The sequence below is a fragment of the Artemia sp. Qi Xiang Cuo genome, chromosome 7 (genome assembly GCF_049724085.1).
Source record: "Artemia sp. Qi Xiang Cuo chromosome 7, ASM4972408v1, whole genome shotgun sequence".
Taxonomy (NCBI): domain Eukaryota; kingdom Metazoa; phylum Arthropoda; class Branchiopoda; order Anostraca; family Artemiidae; genus Artemia; species Artemia sp. Qi Xiang Cuo.
In genome coordinates this window covers 34,030,755-34,050,496 of record NC_142800.1, presented here as the reverse complement: position 1 = coordinate 34,050,496, position 19,742 = coordinate 34,030,755, and the positions used below count along the sequence as shown (strand labels likewise).

At 32.7% G+C, this 19,742-nt stretch overlaps 1 protein-coding gene across 4 annotated transcripts in view; it reads right to left on the bottom strand.

Annotated features, from left to right (window-relative positions):
• Positions 1 to 19,742, bottom strand: part of Mcm5 (Minichromosome maintenance 5) — a 253,686-nt gene that overhangs the window by 223,243 nt on the left and 10,701 nt on the right. For 3 of the 4 annotated variants that reach the window (XM_089092199.1, XM_089092201.1, XM_089092200.1), the window contains exons 2-3: positions 7,797 to 8,007; positions 4,332 to 4,458 (exon numbers count right to left, since the gene is read on the bottom strand). In XM_089092199.1, the coding sequence (XP_088948325.1) occupies positions 4,332 to 4,458; positions 7,797 to 7,963 (294 nt within the window). In that variant the 5' untranslated portion in view covers positions 7,964 to 8,007. Of the gene's footprint in view, positions 1 to 4,331; positions 4,459 to 7,796; positions 8,008 to 11,537; positions 11,664 to 19,742 lie in introns of those variants that run through there. The other variant, XM_089092202.1, reaches the window with a different exon arrangement.

Here is a 19,742-nt window from a genome sequence, read left to right as displayed (position 1 = left end):
TACAAAGGCCCTGAGGTTAGGAAGGGCAACTTTAATACCCATGTTGGCTGCAGGTTTCTCATTTGCAGTGGAGAAAGCTTGTTGGTCTCGCTCTTAGGACACTTCAGCAGCAGTGCCTCTTTTTAAGAAAGGTAATAGGATGTTACATGAAAACTTCAGGTCTATCTTTATGGGAAATGTGGTAAGTAAATTGTTTTGCATGGCTCTTAAATGTAGGCTAAGTGACTGGTTAGAAAAGAAACAATAATTTATCCCAATTCAAGCGGGATTCAGATCGACATTCAGCACTGTTGACCATATTTTTACTTTGGATAAACTGAGAAGGAAATATGCTATCGAGGAAAAAATGGTTAGCTATTCGTAGCCTTTTTAGACCTGAAAAGCGCTTTTGACTCGGTAAATAGGAGGTTGTTAATTGTAAGTTTTTTAGAAATAGGCTTGCCGTCTTGTTTTGTAGCAATAGTAGAAGATATGTATCGGAGGGTGAAATTTGTTGTGAAGGTTATGGGAAATTTTTCTAGACCGGTTCGTGTGGGTGTGAAACAAGGATGTTCTTTATCTCCTAAGCTTTTCTCCTTGTTTGTTAATGATTTAGATAGTTTTATTAAAAGTAATGGAGCCCCTTATGTATCTTCGGACTGGTATAGGCTATCCTGCATGTTATTGGTGGATGACACAGCTCTAATGGTGGATAGTAGAGATAATCCTTAGAATCAATAAGATATGATGAAAAACTATTTAGAAAAGAGGGATTTAGAGTTGAAGGCTAAGAAGTCAGCAGTACTAGTATTTAGGAGCAAAGGGGAGTTAGATTCCGAGGTTCATTTTATTTTTGGAGGAACGATGTTAGAGGTTAAAGAAGAATTTGTTTATTTGGGTGTTAAGTATAGTGCATTAAGGGGGATGTCTAGGCATGTATAAGATTGTAATTTAAAGGGTAATAGGCTAATAAATATCCTTTTGAGAATTAATTTAGGGTTCTGAGGTATTTGGGGTTTTGCTAAAGCAGCTAAGCTAGAAGTAGTTCAGCTAAGATATTTTAAGAGAATTTTAGGCTTGAAAGATTCATTTAGTTCAGTTGTGGTGAAAGGAGAGACTTTTCACTTTATGGAGTATTAGATTGGTTACAATGGTGAAATTCTGGGAGAAAATAATTAGGCTACCTAGAGTTCGGCTTCTTAAGTCAGCTTATTTGGACAGCTTGAAGGAAGGTAGACATGATTTGTGGCCCAATCAGGTCAAGAAAATACGGAAACTTTGTGGCCTTTCAGAGATGTGGAATGAAAGAAAAGGCCCAATGGGTGAAAGCGTGTCAGTATGGAAGGAAGTCCAGCGAACCCTAAATGACCAAGAACTCCAAGAGTGGCGAGCTCATAAGGACCAATGTATGTCTCTGAGATTTTACTCCCAAGCTAAAGACTGTTGGGGGGAGGTTTATTTTAAATTTAGAGTTGAATAGAGAGGATTTGAAAAATTGGTTTTTGGTAAGAGGGGATGGTTTGGATTTAGGTGAGAGAAGGAAACTTTTGGGAAAGCTTAGGCTGGCGGCTAGCCCCTATTTTTGCCCTATGTGTGGACGTCTGAATGAGAACTTACTTCATTTTGTATCCGAGTGTGAAGAGCTGTCTTAGAAGCGAAATGAATGTTTTAGACGAGTATTTGGGAGTGAATGCTTGTTAATTGAGCGGATGGCTTAGAGGAACGCATGTGTTATGTGCAGGTTGTCAAAAGGGCACGTCAACGATATTTTAGGAACAGTTTCGTGTGTGAAATTAAAACTTACAAGGCTTGTTGTGGGGGATGTTGAACTACCCAAAAGATATGTGGTTATATTTAATATTTGCATCTTAAAACTAGTGCTTCTACTCCTACAACTACTACTACTGCTACTACTATTATTACTGCTACTATGCTACTGCTAATAAAGCTAAGACTACTTCTATTAACTCTACTTCTACTGCTACTACAATAACTATTGGTGCTACTACAACTGCTAATGAGCCTAAGGGTATTAAGGCGAAAATCTCGGGCAATATTGAAACTGTATTGAAATAAATCGAAATACACTATGCCCACATAGGTTGTCAAGAGGACGTATCAACAATGCTCAAGAGCGGATCCAGGATTTTTGTTCGGGGGGGGGGGGGTTACCCGATTTTTTACCGGGGACTTGGTCTAACAACCCATGGTTTTGTCTTTATAGGTATTTTTTAGACTAATTTTCGACTCGGTCAAAAATGTCGAGGGGGGGGGGCGTTCAAATCGGGTAACCCCCCCCCCCTGGATACGGCCTTGGCAATACTTCAGGACCGATTGGTGGAATTGAGTTGAAAATTTCATCGTCTGTTGAAGGGGATGTTGAATAAAATGTGCTATGTGCATATGCTACTACTGCTACGACAACTATTGCTACTACTGCTACGACAACTATTGCTACTACAAAAGCTAAGCATATTATGGTGACGTCCTCAAGCAACGTATAGGCGGATGTTGAACTAAACCAAAACGACCCATGAGCATGTAGATTATCAAAACGCTGACAAAGCAATATCACAAAAACGGCTTACATAGTTAAGTTAGACCTTTTAGGGTAAGTCGTGGTGGATTTTGAACTAAACAGAAGACACTATGTGTATACTTTTAATACCACTTTTACGGTTACTGTAACTAATGACACGACGGGCATTAAGTTGAAAAGTTTAGGGGGAGTTTCAATTAAACGAAAAAGCTACATGCATGCAGGTATTAAAAGGGCATATAAGCAATATCCTAGGCAGTGCTGTTCTAACATAGCTAGTAATATCATTGATATTTTAAAGGAGTTGATTTGACTGGAAATTCAAAGTTCTAGTACCCTTTTTAAGAGTCGAAAGTGATAGGAGAGCAATCAGCCCTCCTCTTCAGCTCATAATTATCCAAAAACTTTCAGTCAAAATTTCAAGATTGCCATTTTGTTAAGCAAAGCCAAACAGTCTTGTAACTGTATCTCTAGGGCTATTGCGTAGATCAACCCCCCACAGTTACGCAAATTGCCCATTATGTTTAGACACTAAATGTTGCCTTGAGATTAAACCAAAACGCACTGTGTATATGCTGGTTGCCAATAAGACATTTCAGCAATATCCCAAGAACGACTAAGGGTATTACGTTTAAAGTTTCGGGGCTACTTCTATTTCTACCACTGCTCTTAAAACTTAACTAAATCAAAAGAGTGTAAGTGAATCCAAGCTGTCAAAGAGCACATGTAGAATTTTTTGTGAATGATATTAAGTTTTATTTTTCAGGTCAACTAGAGGAGGTATAAAAGTAAATCAAACACTACTATTTGTGTCAGATTTTTAAAAGAGAGTATGTCATTAAAAAAATGTTGGAAAAGTTTCTCCAGTATATAAATAGCCGACCAAACTATAAATTCTTAAAGTAAACAGAAAAGACTTAAACTATTATATTCTTTTTCCCTGAAAAAAGACTATAGGATCAAGAAAATAGGATCAAGTAATCTACCAAGCATAAAACTACCACAAATCCGCATCAATAAATAAACGAAACCCAAAACAAACAGAAATTACAATAAATAACAGAGTCAAACTCAAAACGAGCAGAAACTAAGATGAGTAGGGCTCAAAACCCCTATACCTTCCCAAGGCCAGAACATAATTTGCACTTCACTGAAAAAAAAAATTAATGTTTTCACTTTTATAGCTTTAATAAATCAAATATTATTTACATTTAAAGAAATAAATATCAGCATATGTATATTATACTGACAATGCACATTCACTTGTATTTTGTTCAGTAAAGAAATTTTTTTTTTCAGAAATTTTAGAATTCTGGCTGCTTGACAGAAGCCAGAATTCTATTTTAGAAAGGGTAAGACCATGAACAATACCTTCTTTAGTTACTATTTTAGTATAGAATTCCAGTTTCAAAAGGGTAAAACCACGAACAATACCTTCTTTATTTATTATATTGAATCAAAATTCATATACTGTATAAGTCCCAATTTCCGGGGGATTTTAACATGACCTCCTTTCCCTCTTTAAAAATTTTAAGAAAAGAAAATTGTTCATCATAATTAAATCATATAGACTGAGAGCTACAAGACTGAGCTACGCACGCTCCTCCTCCATTCCAGTCTGTTTAAAGCCTCCCTCTTTATACCCTCCCAGGAAGTTGCCTTTCCCTTAAATCTTTCCTGACGACATCCTCCCACCCCAAACGGGGACAACCAGCTTTTCGTTTGGCCAGTGTGATACCTAACTTCAATTCTGGCTACTTGTTCGGCTCTTTATGTATCTGAAACAAATATTAATAAATTCCAAATACATTACCAATGCAATATACTCAGTGGGTTGTTTACGAAGTTTATCAGCCAAATCTTCATCATAACTCTGAATATCTTCCATTGAAACTTCTATAAAGTACTGTCTCAAGTTATAGTGACGTCTGAGCATGTCCCTGAGCAAAAATAGAAATATATGTTAAACAGAACAAAAGCAAATTGTTACTTTTTTTAATACGAAAACATCAGATCCTTGAACAAATCAAAATGAAAAACGTAGTTTAAACAAAAACGGCAAGAAAATATATTGAATTGGAAGATTTTTGGTCATGTAACACATGCATTAATGCTTCTATAAAAGTTAAAATTTGCTAATATGGGGAGAGGGGCTTAAGTACCAAAACATCGTCCGGTTAAAGACTATTTGCGTTGCTTACAAAATACAAAATATCATATCCTTGACTAAATTTAAATGAAAAACGTAGTTTGAATAGAAAACTGCAAGAAAAATTAATTTAAAAAAAATAAATAGGTGAAAATAACATCATTTTTGTACAATCCTGAAAAAGGCTTATGCCAGCTTTGCCTCTCACTCAGACTATCTGTATTAACTTTTTCTCCAACTAGCCATGGCTTGAATGCAACTTGATTATAATTCAAAAATCAACGGACTCAGTCTCGGCCTTCGCCCTCAACCTTGTTAATTCGAATTGGAGACTTTTGCCATGTAACGTATGCATTAACGCTGCTACAAAGTTAAAATGAGTCACTTCTGTCATTTGCAGCAAAACAACCTACCTCACAAAAGGATAGCAAAAAATAAATACAGGAACTAGTGCTTTATACATTAACAATACAAAATCTTACAGACTTCTCATGATAAGTACTGCCACAGTAATTGCAACACTATGCATTTTTTCCGGCTATTATGTTCAATATAACAACAAAACTTGAAATACAGGGTATCCAATACAAACATTACTTAGTATATCCCTTGAATTGGTTTTTGTTCAATGCTTTTCCAGTTCTCAACAACCATCACTGGAAACAAGCAAGCTAAATCAAAATCTTAAACAACCACAACTTTTTTTTCTTAAAGCTAAAATTTTCACTGAGTTCTTAATTTTCATGTAGAGTTCTTAATTTTCATGTAGATTCAAAGCTACTGTTTATTGCAAAACAATAGAAGGTAACAGACTGAGTGCAATTTTAAGACCAAAGATTCCTTGGCTAAGAAAAAAGTAATAAAACTTACGACGTCCGTGCCCAGAAAAGATCTTTCGAAGATTAAAAACCCCAAGATTTTCCATATATTTCGTCGTAAGAAAACAGCCCCAACAGTATCGTAAGGACAGTCTTAAAATCCCGTATCTAAAAAATCTGAACCTTCAAAAGAACTTTCAGTTCTTGGAAGAAACTATTCGTGCTATATACATATGGAAACAACACGATATGCTTCTCAGAATGGTAACATCAGCTTCACATTGAGCTTTGAAGAGGATTTTTTTTGGAATTGTGCTACTATTAAGACATCATCACCTTCTCAGTGAAAGAATGTGCTGTTCCCGGTCAGACGACCAAGTGATCCCTATAGTTGGACAAGACATGAGCCGCATTAGATTTCTGAAGATAAAGTAAAACCTACACTTTGCAAATAATAATGGGCTCCAGGAAAGCGATACAATGGTTAAAACAGGGCTACTTGTAAATGTCATGAACACTAAACTTCAGCAATACAGGACGTTCTGTCAAAAATCTGTCAGTGGATGTACAAATGGCACCTTTCTTTGGTCGTCAAAGCTGCAAAATATTTATTATCCAAGAAAAACCAAATCAATTTAGATACAAAGCAGTCAAGTGTAAAGATGCACAGCTGCTTGTTTAGCAACAAACTACGACCCTATACAACCGCTTCACCAGGGAAAGCACGGTTTTGTTCCCCGGGACTAAACCTACAGTCCTGGCCATGGTGAGAGCTTAGGGTCTCCACACATCTGCCCTAAGAAATCAACTACTTGTGTAGTGGTGATAGCAGGGAAGTAGGATCGACGGCAAATATACAAAAAAAAATGCAAGGCTAGAGTGCAGTGTCAAACTTCATTTGCAATGGTATTACAAGCAATTCCATGCCTAGCTTTAATTTATCTTTTACACTAACTTTTCTTAAACGTGAGAAAAGATATATATCGATATATGTCCTTCAGTTCCAAGGACAACATTAACGCCCAACGTTCCCATATAGGAACATAGCACCATAGTTACACCGCTGATGCAAAAATATTTTACACCACTAATCCTTGTGTTAAAATCCTATTTCACTACCCTAAAGCAAGCATCGCACAATTTTACCGGCCCAGTGATTGTAGTGATTGAACTGTTGACAGAACAGTGATTAGCGGGTAACAAATTGACGAAATGGCATATGTAGACGCTATTGTGAAACTTGGTGGTCTAGAATATCTTCTTCAAGGAGAAAATGACGAACTAGTGTCAGTCTTTGGGGCGATGGTAAAAATAATTAAAACCAAGATCATGCAGGTATCTTGAGCTCCTTCGTCAAAACCTGCTGAGATAACAGTCAATAAAGAGTCAGTTTAAAATTTCGAGTTCTTTGCCTACCTAGGCAGTCTCACAACTCCTAACAATGATCATTCAAAATCGAACAGGCGAAGATTTGCCTCAGCCGGCTGCCGCTTCAAGGGCCTATAACCAATCTTAAAAAGCAAGGCATTCTTAACATCTTTAAAAGTCCAACTATTTAACCAGCTAATAATCCCAATTGCTTTATAGTCAAGTGAAACCTGGACAATAAGGGCCAACGATGAATAAAGAATCTCCGCAGTTGAAACCAAGTGCCTCCGCCATATAGTAGGGATCACCTACGCAGACCGAGCATCAAATGAAAACCTCCACAAAACTCCTCCGTTGTTCTTGCACCATCATGGACTTGGTCACACTCAACAAATGTCAGCCAAATACCTCTAAAAAACCACCTTTAAAGGACGAGTACACGGCACACGCCCCCAAGGCTGACCTTGCAAGAGACGGATTGATAACTTCTACTAGACCTACAGCGTCCACCAGCCACTCCAACTAGCGTCAGACCAAGCAAAATATCGTCACCAGATTCATCAAAAATTTGGAAAAGAAGAAGCCCTAATACAGCCACAAAGGCTAGATGGGACCTAAGTCAAGTCAGACCTAACCAACTTGATTTCAAAACGGTTCAAATACTGCAATATAATCTCTCTCTCCACATGCCAGGCAAAACTTGCATGACAGTTTCTACACAAAGTGTTCAACACTCAACTATGTGTTAAGTGTTGAAGGATTTGACTACTTTCATCGGATGACAGGTTAATCAGATGGTTAAATCGGATGACGATAATTTCGTCAAATAACCAAGCAAATTGAACTGAGATGCCGTTGTCACCTTATGCGCCATCCGGTATGGGGAACATAAGTCTAAGTAAACAGAAGAATTCTAAAGCTTAGTAAATAAAACCATAAATACCTGTATTTATAAATGAAGTTTCCTTCATGAAATTCAAGCAAAAATGATGAAAACTTATTCTTCACAGCCCTCGCATTATTTCTAATATCACCAAATTCATCATCAGCTCTCATTTCTTCAGGGATGGACAGTGACATGACGTCAGCGAAATCAAAACCAGTGGCCATTTTTGTAGATTATGAGAGGGTCCTTGACAATCAATGGGACTATTCTGCAATACAATAATATTATTAGATAGTGATCTTATACACTGTTTACCATGAAACCATGGAACTTGCAACAAAAAAACGCACCAATTAAATTCTTGAAATACTCATTACAGTTTCAAAGAACACAAATCACCCTGCAGCCATTACATCATACTATGATCTAAAATTTGGTTCATTGCAGAAAATGGTCAACTTCCAAAAGAAGTCATATGATCTCCTCCACACAGACCTGTATACACCTATACTTAAGAGACGTATCTGGACATGGCTGGCCTAAAATCATCCAAAATCCTTCCTTGGAAATTAAAAAAAAGTGGCAAAATCCACTTGTTAAAATTCTGACCATGCATTGACATTTCTAAGCTTGAAATTAAAACTTATAAACAGGAAATTTAAAGAAACTGAACATAATTTGATTCCAATTTATCTTAAATACTAAGTTTGATTCCCTCATAGCATACTAGTTTCATTTACTTTCACAGTGATAGCTGAAAGCTAGTAAGAACAAACTCTAGCCCACAGTAAACAAAGTCTAAAAATACGACAGTTTTTTTGTAAAAACTGTCTAGTGTGAAAAAATCTCCATTTGTAGCTGGTTCAGGAATGTTAACCATTATTTCGATTAATCGTAATAGTAAAAAGTTGTTTTGAAAACAATTTTAAAGGAATATGAAAAAAGTCTAAAATTTTGTCAGAAAAAAACGAAAACCATTGGAATTGTCTTTATCAAAAACTCGAAATAAAGAGATGACAGCCCTTCCTCCCTTAAAAAAGAAGGGAAAGGACTTTTTGTACTGATTAGATGTATCCTCTTTTTTCTGCACTGTTAGCAGGGCACTGAAACATCATAGAGAAATGTTTAAATGCTCATTTGAAAGTAAGTTCCAAGATCAAGCGACTTTTGTATTAAAAATAATTAATTTTTGGGCTCCTATTGACTGAGGTGTCCTTTACTAGGCTGCAGCTACTGCTGCAACCACAATAAAAAAAAACTTTTTTTTCAACGGAAAGTAAAGACCAACATTAAAACATGAAACGAACGGAGATTATTCCGTATATGAGGGGGGGCTGTCTTCTCCTTAACTCTCACTCTTTAGACTAAACTCTTGAAGTTCTTTAAAAATACTTCTTGTTCTAATTCAATGGGCCTTGTGTCTGAGCAGTCTTTTAAAGAATTGTGACAAAAAGTCAAATTCTAATGTTAAAGAGCAAGGGTTGAGAAAGGAACAGCCCTCCCACCTTATATACAGAATAAATTCTGTTTGTTTTAAGTTTTAATGGTGCTCCTTACTTTCAGTTGAAAAAACTTGTTTTTTTGTGCTAAATTAATTAAAAACTTTTTCCACAAAATAAGTTTTTCAAAGAAAATAAAGAACTCCATGAAACCAAAAATGAGCAGAAATAAAATCAAATAATCTACCAAGCGTGAAACTACCATAAATCAGCATCGATATATAAATGAAACCCAAAACGAACAGAAATTACAATAAATAACCGGGTCAAACTCAAAACGAGCAGAAATTAACATGAGTAGGGCTCAAAACCCCCTATGCCTTCCAAAGGCCAGAACATAATTTGCACTTAACTGAAAAAATATAAATGTTTTTACCTGTATAACTTTAATAGATAAAATAATATCAACATTTTGATTACTAAATATCAGTATATGTATATCAAACTGACAATGCACATTCATTTGTATTTTTTTCAGGAAAGTGCAAATTATGTTCTGGCCTTGGGCCCTACTCATGTTAATTTCTCTTCGATTTGAGTTTGACTCGGTTATTTATTGTAATTTCTGTTCGTTTTGGGTTTCATTTATTTATTGATGGTGATTTGTGGAGTTCTATGTTTGGTAGATTATTCGATTTTATTTCTGCTCATTTTTGGTTTAATGGAGTTCTTTACTTTTCTTTGAAAAACTTTTTTGTGGAAAAGTTTTTTTTTAATTAATTTCTGTTCGTTTTATATTGACACAGTCTTTTCAGGGAAAAAAAGTAATATTTTAGATGTTTTCGTTTTTTTTAAGACTTTATAGTTTGGCCTGCTATTTGTATACTGGAGAAAAATTTTCAACAATTTTTAACAACATACACCCTTTTAAAAATCTGGACACAAATAGTAGTGTTTAATTTAGTTTCATACCTCCTCTAGTTGACCTGAAATAGAAAACTTGATACAATTCGCAAAAAAAAAATCCGTTTACTTTCTTTGATAGCTTGGATACACTTACGCTATTTTGATTTGGTTAAATTTTAAGATCAGAAGTAGCCCCGAAAGTTAGAACATAATACCCTCTGTCGTTCTTGGTATAATGCTGAGATGCCTTTTTGGAAATTAGCATTAATACAGTGCATTTTGATTTAATCTCAAGGAAACGTTTAATTTTTAAACATAATGAGCAAATAGCAGGATGGGCATGGGAAGGGGGGCTAGTTGCCCTCCAATAACTTTTGACTATTAAAAAACGGATTAGCCCTTTCTATTTTCAATCGCATGAGCCCTTTTCGAAGTTCCTACGACGACTCCTTCGATACGAAGTGCCCTGGTCTAAAGAAAAAAATAATACATTATACCCACATCGATCTTGACTATAATTAACTGAAAGTTAGGAGCGACGTTAAAACTTAAAACGAACAAAAAATAATTCCGTAGATGAAAGGGGCTGTCTCCTCCTCAATTCCTCGCTCTTTACGCTGAAGTTTTTTATTATTTAAAAAAATAGAGTTGTGAGAAAGTCAAACTTTAGCGCAAAGAGCGAGGCGTTAAGGAGGAAACAGTCCCTTTCATATACGTAATAGTTTCTGTTCGTTTTAAGCACAGTTTATATAATTATCCAGTACGATCTTTCCCTATCTCACCCATTATAAAAACCCGGACCAAGGTGCGAGTGCTCCAGAGAACGTATTTGCAGATAGAAACAAAGGCGGCATCAGATCTTTTCACGGGTAGACAAGTCAGACTGTGATCTAATCGGAAACAAGTGGAAACCCGCTATTACGAATAATGCACTTTGTTGGATACAATCGGAAACAGACTAACCCGCTAATGCAGAAAGAAGGGGGAGGAGCTTTTTGTTCGCACCGAGAACGAAGACCAGAAATGATCTGCGATAAGCTTACTGGATAATTATATAAACTGTGGTTTTAAGTTTTAATGTCACTCCTTACTTTCAGTTAAAAAAAAACTTGTTTTTTATTTAATTTCTGAACGTTTTTAAATTAATGCAGGTTTTGATTTTGGTTCACCGTACATGAATAATTAAAACAAAATTTCCATATTAATTTTACTTTTATTTGGTTAAATGAGTTTCTCGAAAGTTGTTTAATTTTATTTACGGATGTATTTATTAGTAATAAATATACGTAACTTACGAATTGACTTACGTAACGAACTTCTATATTAATATATTTTTAGCACGTATATTAGTAGGAGGGGGGCCTTGCTACACGATCAGTACAAGATCATTGACCTACAATGAGGTAGAATACTGACAGTACAAGATTACAGGTGTAACCATTTCTAAACTTACAAGATGACAGCTGTCAATCACCGGTTAGAAATATTGGGATAACAAGGCGACATCACCAGATATGGAAATATCATTATTGGAACATTCTTATCAGAGAGTTGCAAATACAGACGGGACAAGATATCTGATTGACACAATTTCTCCATGAGACATGATAAATTTGGAAGAAGTAGAAACGAAAAAGGTAAGGCATCTCAGGGAATACTAAGTCTATTAAGAGACATATATTAATTTTTATTTGGGCGGTTCTTGACTGTGTTCTGTATAATACACAAGTAGCATTTGAACAGTGTTGTAAGGTCCCCTACCCCAACCTCCAAGGCCCCCCTTCCCCCAACTTTTGCCCCCCCTCATTTTTTAACTTTTTTTTGCGCGCTTGAGACACAGGAATTAACAAACAGAAACGGTTTTTCAGCTAAAACAGGGAACAAGTTTAAACTTAAAATAAATATAATTACTCTCTATTTTTTAAAATTTCTGGCTGTTTTTCAAATCACACCCGGACCTATCCAAGATATAATTTGAGACTTTTACCAATGACATTAAATCTCGTCCATGCTTTTACCAAGGACATCAAATCTCGTCCAGGCTTTTAACAACGACATTAAATCTCGTCCAGGCTTTTACCAAGGACATTAAATCTCGTCCAGGCTTTTACCAAGGACATTAAATCTCGTCCAGGCTTTTACCAAGGACATTAAATCTCCTTCCCAGGCTTTTACCAAGGACGCTAAATCTCATCCAGGCTTTTACCAAGGACATTAAATCTCGTCCAGACTTTTACCAAGGAAATTAAATCTCGTCCTGGCTTTTACCAAGGACATTAAATCTCGACCAGGCTTTTACCAAGGACATTAAATCTCGACCAGACTTTTACCAGGGACAATAAATCTCGTCCAGGCTTTTGCCAAGGACATAAAATCTTCTTCCCAGGCTTTTACAAGGACATTAAATCTCATCCAGGATTTTACCAAGGACATTAAATCTCCCAGGCTTTTACCAAGGACATTAAATCTCCTTCCCAGGATTTTACCAAGGACATTAAATGTCGTCCAGGGTTTTACCAAGGACATTAAATCTCGTCGAGACTTTTACCAATGACATTAAATCTCGTCCTGGCTTTTACCAATGACATTAAATCTCGTAAAGACTTTTACCAAGGACATTAAATCTCGTCCAGGCTTTTTACCAAGGACATTAAATCTCCTTCCCAGGCTTTTACGAAGGACATTAAATCTCGTCCAGGCTTTTACCAAGGACATTAATTTGATTTTTTTAATAATTGAGTACATTTTTGCATTTTTTTAATAAAGTTGGGTTTTTAGTTTTCAGAAATATGAACATGCCGGTTTAAAATACATCTGATTTTATTCATAGCATTTTCTTTGCCATGTTTCTTAACCTTTTGTAGGTGCATGTTTAATTTTACTAATGACATTTTCTTAGCAAGGTTTCTTAACCTTTCGTAGGGGTATGTCTGGTTTTATTAATAATATTTGATTTTCTGATTAAGTTGGGTCTTAATTTTCGGAAATATGAACATCCATGTTAAAATGTATCTGATTTATTAATAATATTTGATTTCCTTTAATAATTGGGTACATTTTTGTATATTTTTTAATAAAGTTTGGGTTTTAGTTTTCAGAAATATCAACATCCCAGTTTAAAATACATCTGATTTTATTAATAATATTTAATTTCCTTTTAATAATACATTTTTGCATATTTTTAATAAAGTGGGTTTTAGTTTTCAGAGATATGAAAATCCCAGTTTAAAATACATCTGATTTTATTAATAACAGTTTTTTAGCTAGGTTTCTTAACCTTTCGTAGATGTGTCTTGCATGAGACTCGTGATTTGGGATGGTTTTATTAATAATATTTGATTTTCTAATCAAGTTAGGATTTAATTTTCAGAAATATGAACATCCATGTTTCAAACTTATCTGATTTTATTAATATTTGATTTCCTTTAATTATGTACATTTTTCCTTATTTTTTTAATAAAGTTGGGTTTTAGTTTTCAGAAATATGAACATCCCAGTTTAAAATACATCTGATTTTATTAATAAAATTTTCTCAGCTAGGTTTCTTAACCTTTCGTAGACGTGTGTTGCGTGAAACTCATGATTTGGGATGTCTAGTTTGCTATTTTGGACTTTTCTGAGCTAGATTTCCTAACCATTCGTAGGCGTATGTCTAGTTTTATTAATGATATTTTATTTTCTAATCAAGCTGAGTTTTAATTTTCAGAAAAAGAGCACCCATATTTAAAATACATCTAATTTTATAAATAATATTGTTTTTCTTTAATAATTGGGTACATTTTTGCATATTTTTTTAATAAAGTTGAGTTTTAGTTTTCAGAAATATGAACATCCCAGTTTAAAAATACTGATTTTATTAATAACATTTTCTTAGCTAGGTTTCTTAACCTTTCGTAGATGTGTGTTGCATGTACTCATGACTTGGGATGGTTAGTTTGCTATTTTGGACTTTCCTAAGCTAGGTTTCTTAACCTTTCGAAGGTGTATGTCTGATGTTATTAATAACATTTTCTTAGCTAGGTTTCTTCACCTTTCGTAGGTGTATGTCTGGTTTTATTAATAATATTTGATTTTCTAATAAAATAGGGTTTTAGTTTTCAGAAATAAGAATATCCATGTTCAAAATACATCTGATTTTATTAACATTTGATTTCCTTTTAATAATTGGGTACATTTTTGCATATTTTTTTAATAAAGTTGGGTTTTATTTTCCAAAAAATATGAACATCCCAATTTAAAATACATCTGATTTTATTAATAACATTTTCTTAGCTAGGTTTCTTAACCTTTCGTAGTATATGTGTTGCAATAAAACTCATGACTCGGGATGTCTAGTTTGCTATTTTGGACTTTGCTGAGCTAGATTTCCTAACCTTTCGTAGGTGTATGTCTGGTTTTATTAATATTTGATTTTCTAATCAAGTTGGGTGTTAATTTTCAGAAATAGGAACATCAACGTTTAAAATACATCTGATTTTATTAATAATATTTAATTTCTTTTAATAATTTGATACATTTTTGCATATTTTTTTTAATAAAGTTGAGTTTTAGTTTTCAGAAATATGAACATCCCAGTTTAAAATACATCTGATTTTATTAATAACATTTTCTTATCTAGGTTTCTTAACCTTTCATAGATGTGTGTTGCATGAACTCATGACTTGGGATGGTTAGTTTGCTATTTTGGACTTTCCTAAGCTAGGTTTCTTAACCTTTCGAAGGTGTATGTCTGATGTTATTAATAACATTTTCTTAGCTAGGTTTCTTCACCTTTCGTAGGTGTATGTCTGGTTTTATTAATAATATTTGATTTTCTAATAAAATAGGGTTTTAGTTTTCAGAAATAAGAATATCCATGTTCAAAATACATCTGATTTTATTAACATTTGATTTCCTTTTAATAATTGGGTACATTTTTGCATATTTTTTTAATAAAGTTGGGTTTTATTTTCCAAAAAATATGAACATCCCAATTTAAAATACATCTGATTTTATTAATAACATTTTCTTCGCTAGGTTTCTAAACCTTTCGTAGTATATGTGTTGCAATAAAACTCATGACTCGGGATGTCTAGTTTGCTATTTTGGACTTTGCTGAGCTAGATTTCCTAACCATTCGTAGGTGTATGTCTGGTTTTATTAATATTTGATTTTCTAATCAAGTTGGGTGTTAATTTTCAGAAATAGGAACATCCATGTTTAAAATACATCTGATTTTATTAATAATATTTAATTTCTTTTAATAATTTGATAGATTTTTGCACATTTTTTTTAATAAAGTTGAGTTTTAGTTTTCAGAAATATGAACATCCCAGTTTAAAATACATCTGATTTTATTAATAACATTTTCTTATCTAGGTTTCTTAACCTTTCATAGATGTATGTTGCATGAAATTCATGACTTGGGATGTCTAGTATGCTATTTTGGACTTTTCTAAGCTAGATTTCCAAACCTTTCGTAGGTGTATGTCTGGTTTTATTAACAATATTTGATTTTCTAATAAAGTTGGGATTTCAATTTTCAGTAATAGGTTTCTTAACCTTTCGTAGATGTGAGTTGCATGAAACTCATGAATTGGGATGTCTAGTTTGCTATTTTAGACTTTAATGAGCTAGATTTCCTAACCTTCTTCTAATAATTTGGTACATTTTTGCATATTTTTGTTTAATAAAGTTGGGTTTTAGTTTTCAGAAATATGAACATCCGAGTTTAAAATACATCTGATTTTATTAATAACATTTTCTTAGCTAGGTTTCTTAACCTTTCGTAGGTGTAAGTCTGATTTTATTAATAATATTTTCTTAGCTAGGTTTTTTAATCTTTCGTAGATGTATGTCTGATTATATTAATAATATTTGATTTTCTAATAAAGTTGGGTTTTAATTTTCAGAAATAAGAACATCCATGTTTAAAATACATCTGATTTTAATAATAATATTTGATTTCCTTTTAATAATTGGGTACATTTTTGTATTTTTTTTTTAATAAAGTTCTTAGCTAGGTTTCTTAACCTTTCGTAGATGTGTGTTGCATGAAACTCATGACTTGGGATGTATAGTCTGCTCTCTTTGGACTTTGCTGAGCTAGATTTCCTAACCTTTCGTAGGTGTATGTCTGGTTTTATTAATAATATTTGATTTTTTAAACAAGTTGAGTTTTAATTTTAGAAATATTAATTTTCTAATCAAGTTGGGTTTTAGTTTTCAGAAATAAGAACATCCATGTTTAAAACACATCTGATTTTATTAATAATATTTGATTTCCCTTTAATAATGGGTAAATTTTAGCATATTATTTTAATAAAGTTTGGTTTTACTTTTCAGAAATATGAACATCCCAGTTTAAAATACATCGTATTTTATTAATAAAATTTTCTTAGCTAGGTTCCTTAACCTTTCGTAGGTGTGCGTTTTATGAAACTCATGATTTGGGATGTTTTGTTTGCTATTTTGGACTTTTCTGAGCTAGATTTTCTAACCTTTCGTAGGTGTATGTCTGGTTTTATTAATAATATTTGATTTTCTAATCAAGTTGGGGTTTTTTTTTCAGAAATAAGAACATCCATGTTTAAAATACATCTGATTAATAATGTTTAATTTCCCTTTAATAATTGGGTACATTTTTGCATAGTTTTTTAATAAAGTTGGGTTTTAGTTTTCAGAAATATGAACACCCCAGTTTAAAATACATCTGGTTTTATTAATAACATTTTCTTAGCTAGGTTTCTTAGCCTTTCGTAGATGTTTGTTGCATGGAACTCATGATTTGGGATGTTTAGATTGGTATTTTGGACTTTTCTGAGCTAGATTTCCTATTAATAATATTTGATTTCCTTTAATAATTGGGTACATTTTTGCATATTTTTTTAATAAAGTTGTGTTTTATTCATTTTTAAGGTTAATCGAGACTAGGTTACGCGCGCGCACGTAACCTAGCAAACTAGACATCCCAAGTCAAAAGTTTCACGCAACACACATCTACGAAAGGTTAAAAAACCTAGCTAAGAAAATGACATTAATAAAACCTGATTTATTTTAAACTGGGATGCTCATATTTCTGAAAAAAAAACCAACTTTATTTTAAAAAACATGCAAAAATGTACCCAATTATTAAAAGAAATCTAATATTATAAATAAAATCATATGTATTTTAAACAAGGATGTTCTTATTTCTGAAAATTAAAACCCAACTTGATTAGAAAATCAAATATTATTAATAAAACGAGACACAAACCTACGAAAGGTTAATCTAGCTCAAAAAAGTCCAAAATAGCAAACTAAACATACCAAATCATGAGTTTCATGCAAGAAACATCTACGAATGGTTAAGAAACCTAGCTAAGAAAATGTTATTAATAAAATCAAATGTATTTTAAACTGGGATGTTCATATTTCTGAAAACTAAAACCCAACTTTATTCAAAAAATGTGCAAAAATGTACCCAATTATTAAAGGGAAATCAAATATTATTAATAAAATCAGATGTATTTTAAACATGGATGTTCTTATTTCTGAAAATTAAAACCTGACTTTATTAGAAAATCATTATTTCTGAAAACTAAAACCCAACTTTATTAAAAAAAATGTAGCCAATTATTAAAAGGAAATCAAATATTATTAATAAAAACGATGTATTTTAAACATGGATGTTCTTATTTCTGATAATTAAAACCAAACTTGATTACAAATCAAATATTATTAATAAAACCAGACATACACCTACGAAACGTTAGGAAATCTAGCTCAGAAAAGTCCAAAATAGCAAACTATACATCCTAAATCATGAGTTTCATACAACACACATCTACGAAAGGTTAAGAAGCCTAGCTAAGAAAATGTTATTAATAAAATCAGATGTATTTTAAACTGGGATGTTCATATTTCTGAAAACTAAAACCCAACTTTATTGAAAAATATACAAAAATGTAGCCAATTATTAACAGGAAATCAAATATTATTATTAAAATCAGATGTATTTTAAAGATGGATGTTCTTATTTCTGAAAATTATAACCAAACTTTATTAGAAAATCAAATATTATTAATAAAACCAGACATACATCTACGAAAGGTTAAGAAACCTAGCTAAGAAAATGTTATGAATAAAATCAGACCTACACCTACCAAAGGTTAAGAAACCTAGCTAAGAAAATGTTATTAATAAAATCAGATGTATTTTAAACTGGGATGTTCATATTTCTGAAAAATAAAACCCAACTTTTTTTTTTTTAAATATGCAAAAATGGACCCAATTATTAAAAGAAAGTTAGGAAACCTAGCTCAGAATAGTCTAAAATAGCAAACTAGACATCCCAAGTCATGAGTTTCATGCAGCTCACATCTACGAAAGGTTAAGAAGCCTATTTCTGAAAATTAAAATCCCAACTTTATTAGAAAATCAAAGATTATTAATAAAACCAGATATACACCTACGAAAGGTTAGGAAATCTAGCTCAGAAAAGTCCAAAATAACAAACTAGACATCCCAAGTCAAGAGTTTCATGCAACATACACCTACAAAAGGTTAAGCAACCTAGCTAAGAAAATATTATTAATAAAATCAGATGTATTTTAAACTGGGATGTTCATATTTCTGAAAACTAAAACCCAACTTTATTTAAAAAATATGCAAAAATGTACCCAATTATTAAAAGAAAATAAATATTATTAATAAAATTAGATGTATTTTAAACATGAATATTAATATTTCTCAAAATTAAAACTCAACTTTATTAGAAAATAAAATTTTATAAATAAAACCAGACATACACCTACGAAAGGTTAGGAAATATAGCTCAGAAAAGTCCAAAATAGCCAACTAGACATCCCAAAATATGAGTTTCATGCAACAAGCATCTACGAAAGGTTAAGAAACCTAGCTAAGAAAATATTATTAATAAAATAAGATTTATGTTACACTGGGATATTCATATTTCTGAAAATTCAAACCAAAGTTTATTCAAAAAATGTACAAAAATGTACCCAATTGTTAAAGGGAAATCAAATATTATTAATAAAATCAGATGTATTTTAAACATAGATGTTCTTATTTCTGGAAACTAAAATCTAACTTTATGAGAAAATCAAATATTATTAATAAAACCATACATACACCTATGAAAGCTTAAGAAACCTAGCTAAGAAAATGTTATGAATAAAATCAGACTTACACCTACAAAAGGTTAAGAAACCTAGCTAAGAAAATGTTATTCATAGAGTCATGTGTATTATTGGGATGTTCATATTTCTGAAAAATAAAACCCAACTTTATTTTTTTTAAAATATGCAAAAATGGACCCAATTATTAAAAAACGGTTAGGAAATCTAGCTCAGAAAAGTCTAAAATAGCAAACTAGACATACCAAGTTATGAGTTTCATGCAGCTTACATCTACGAAAGGTTAAGAAACCTATTTCTGAAAATTAAAATCCCAACTTTATTAGAAAATAAAATTGTATTAATAAAACCAGACATACACCTACGAAAGGTTAGGAAATATAGCTCAGAAAAGTCCAAAATAGCCAACTAGACATCCCAAATCATGAGTTTCATGCAACAAGCATCTACGAAAGGTTAAGAAACCTAGCTAAGAAAATATTATTAACAAAATCAGATGTATTTTAAACATGGATGTTCTTATTTCTGAAAATTAAAACCCA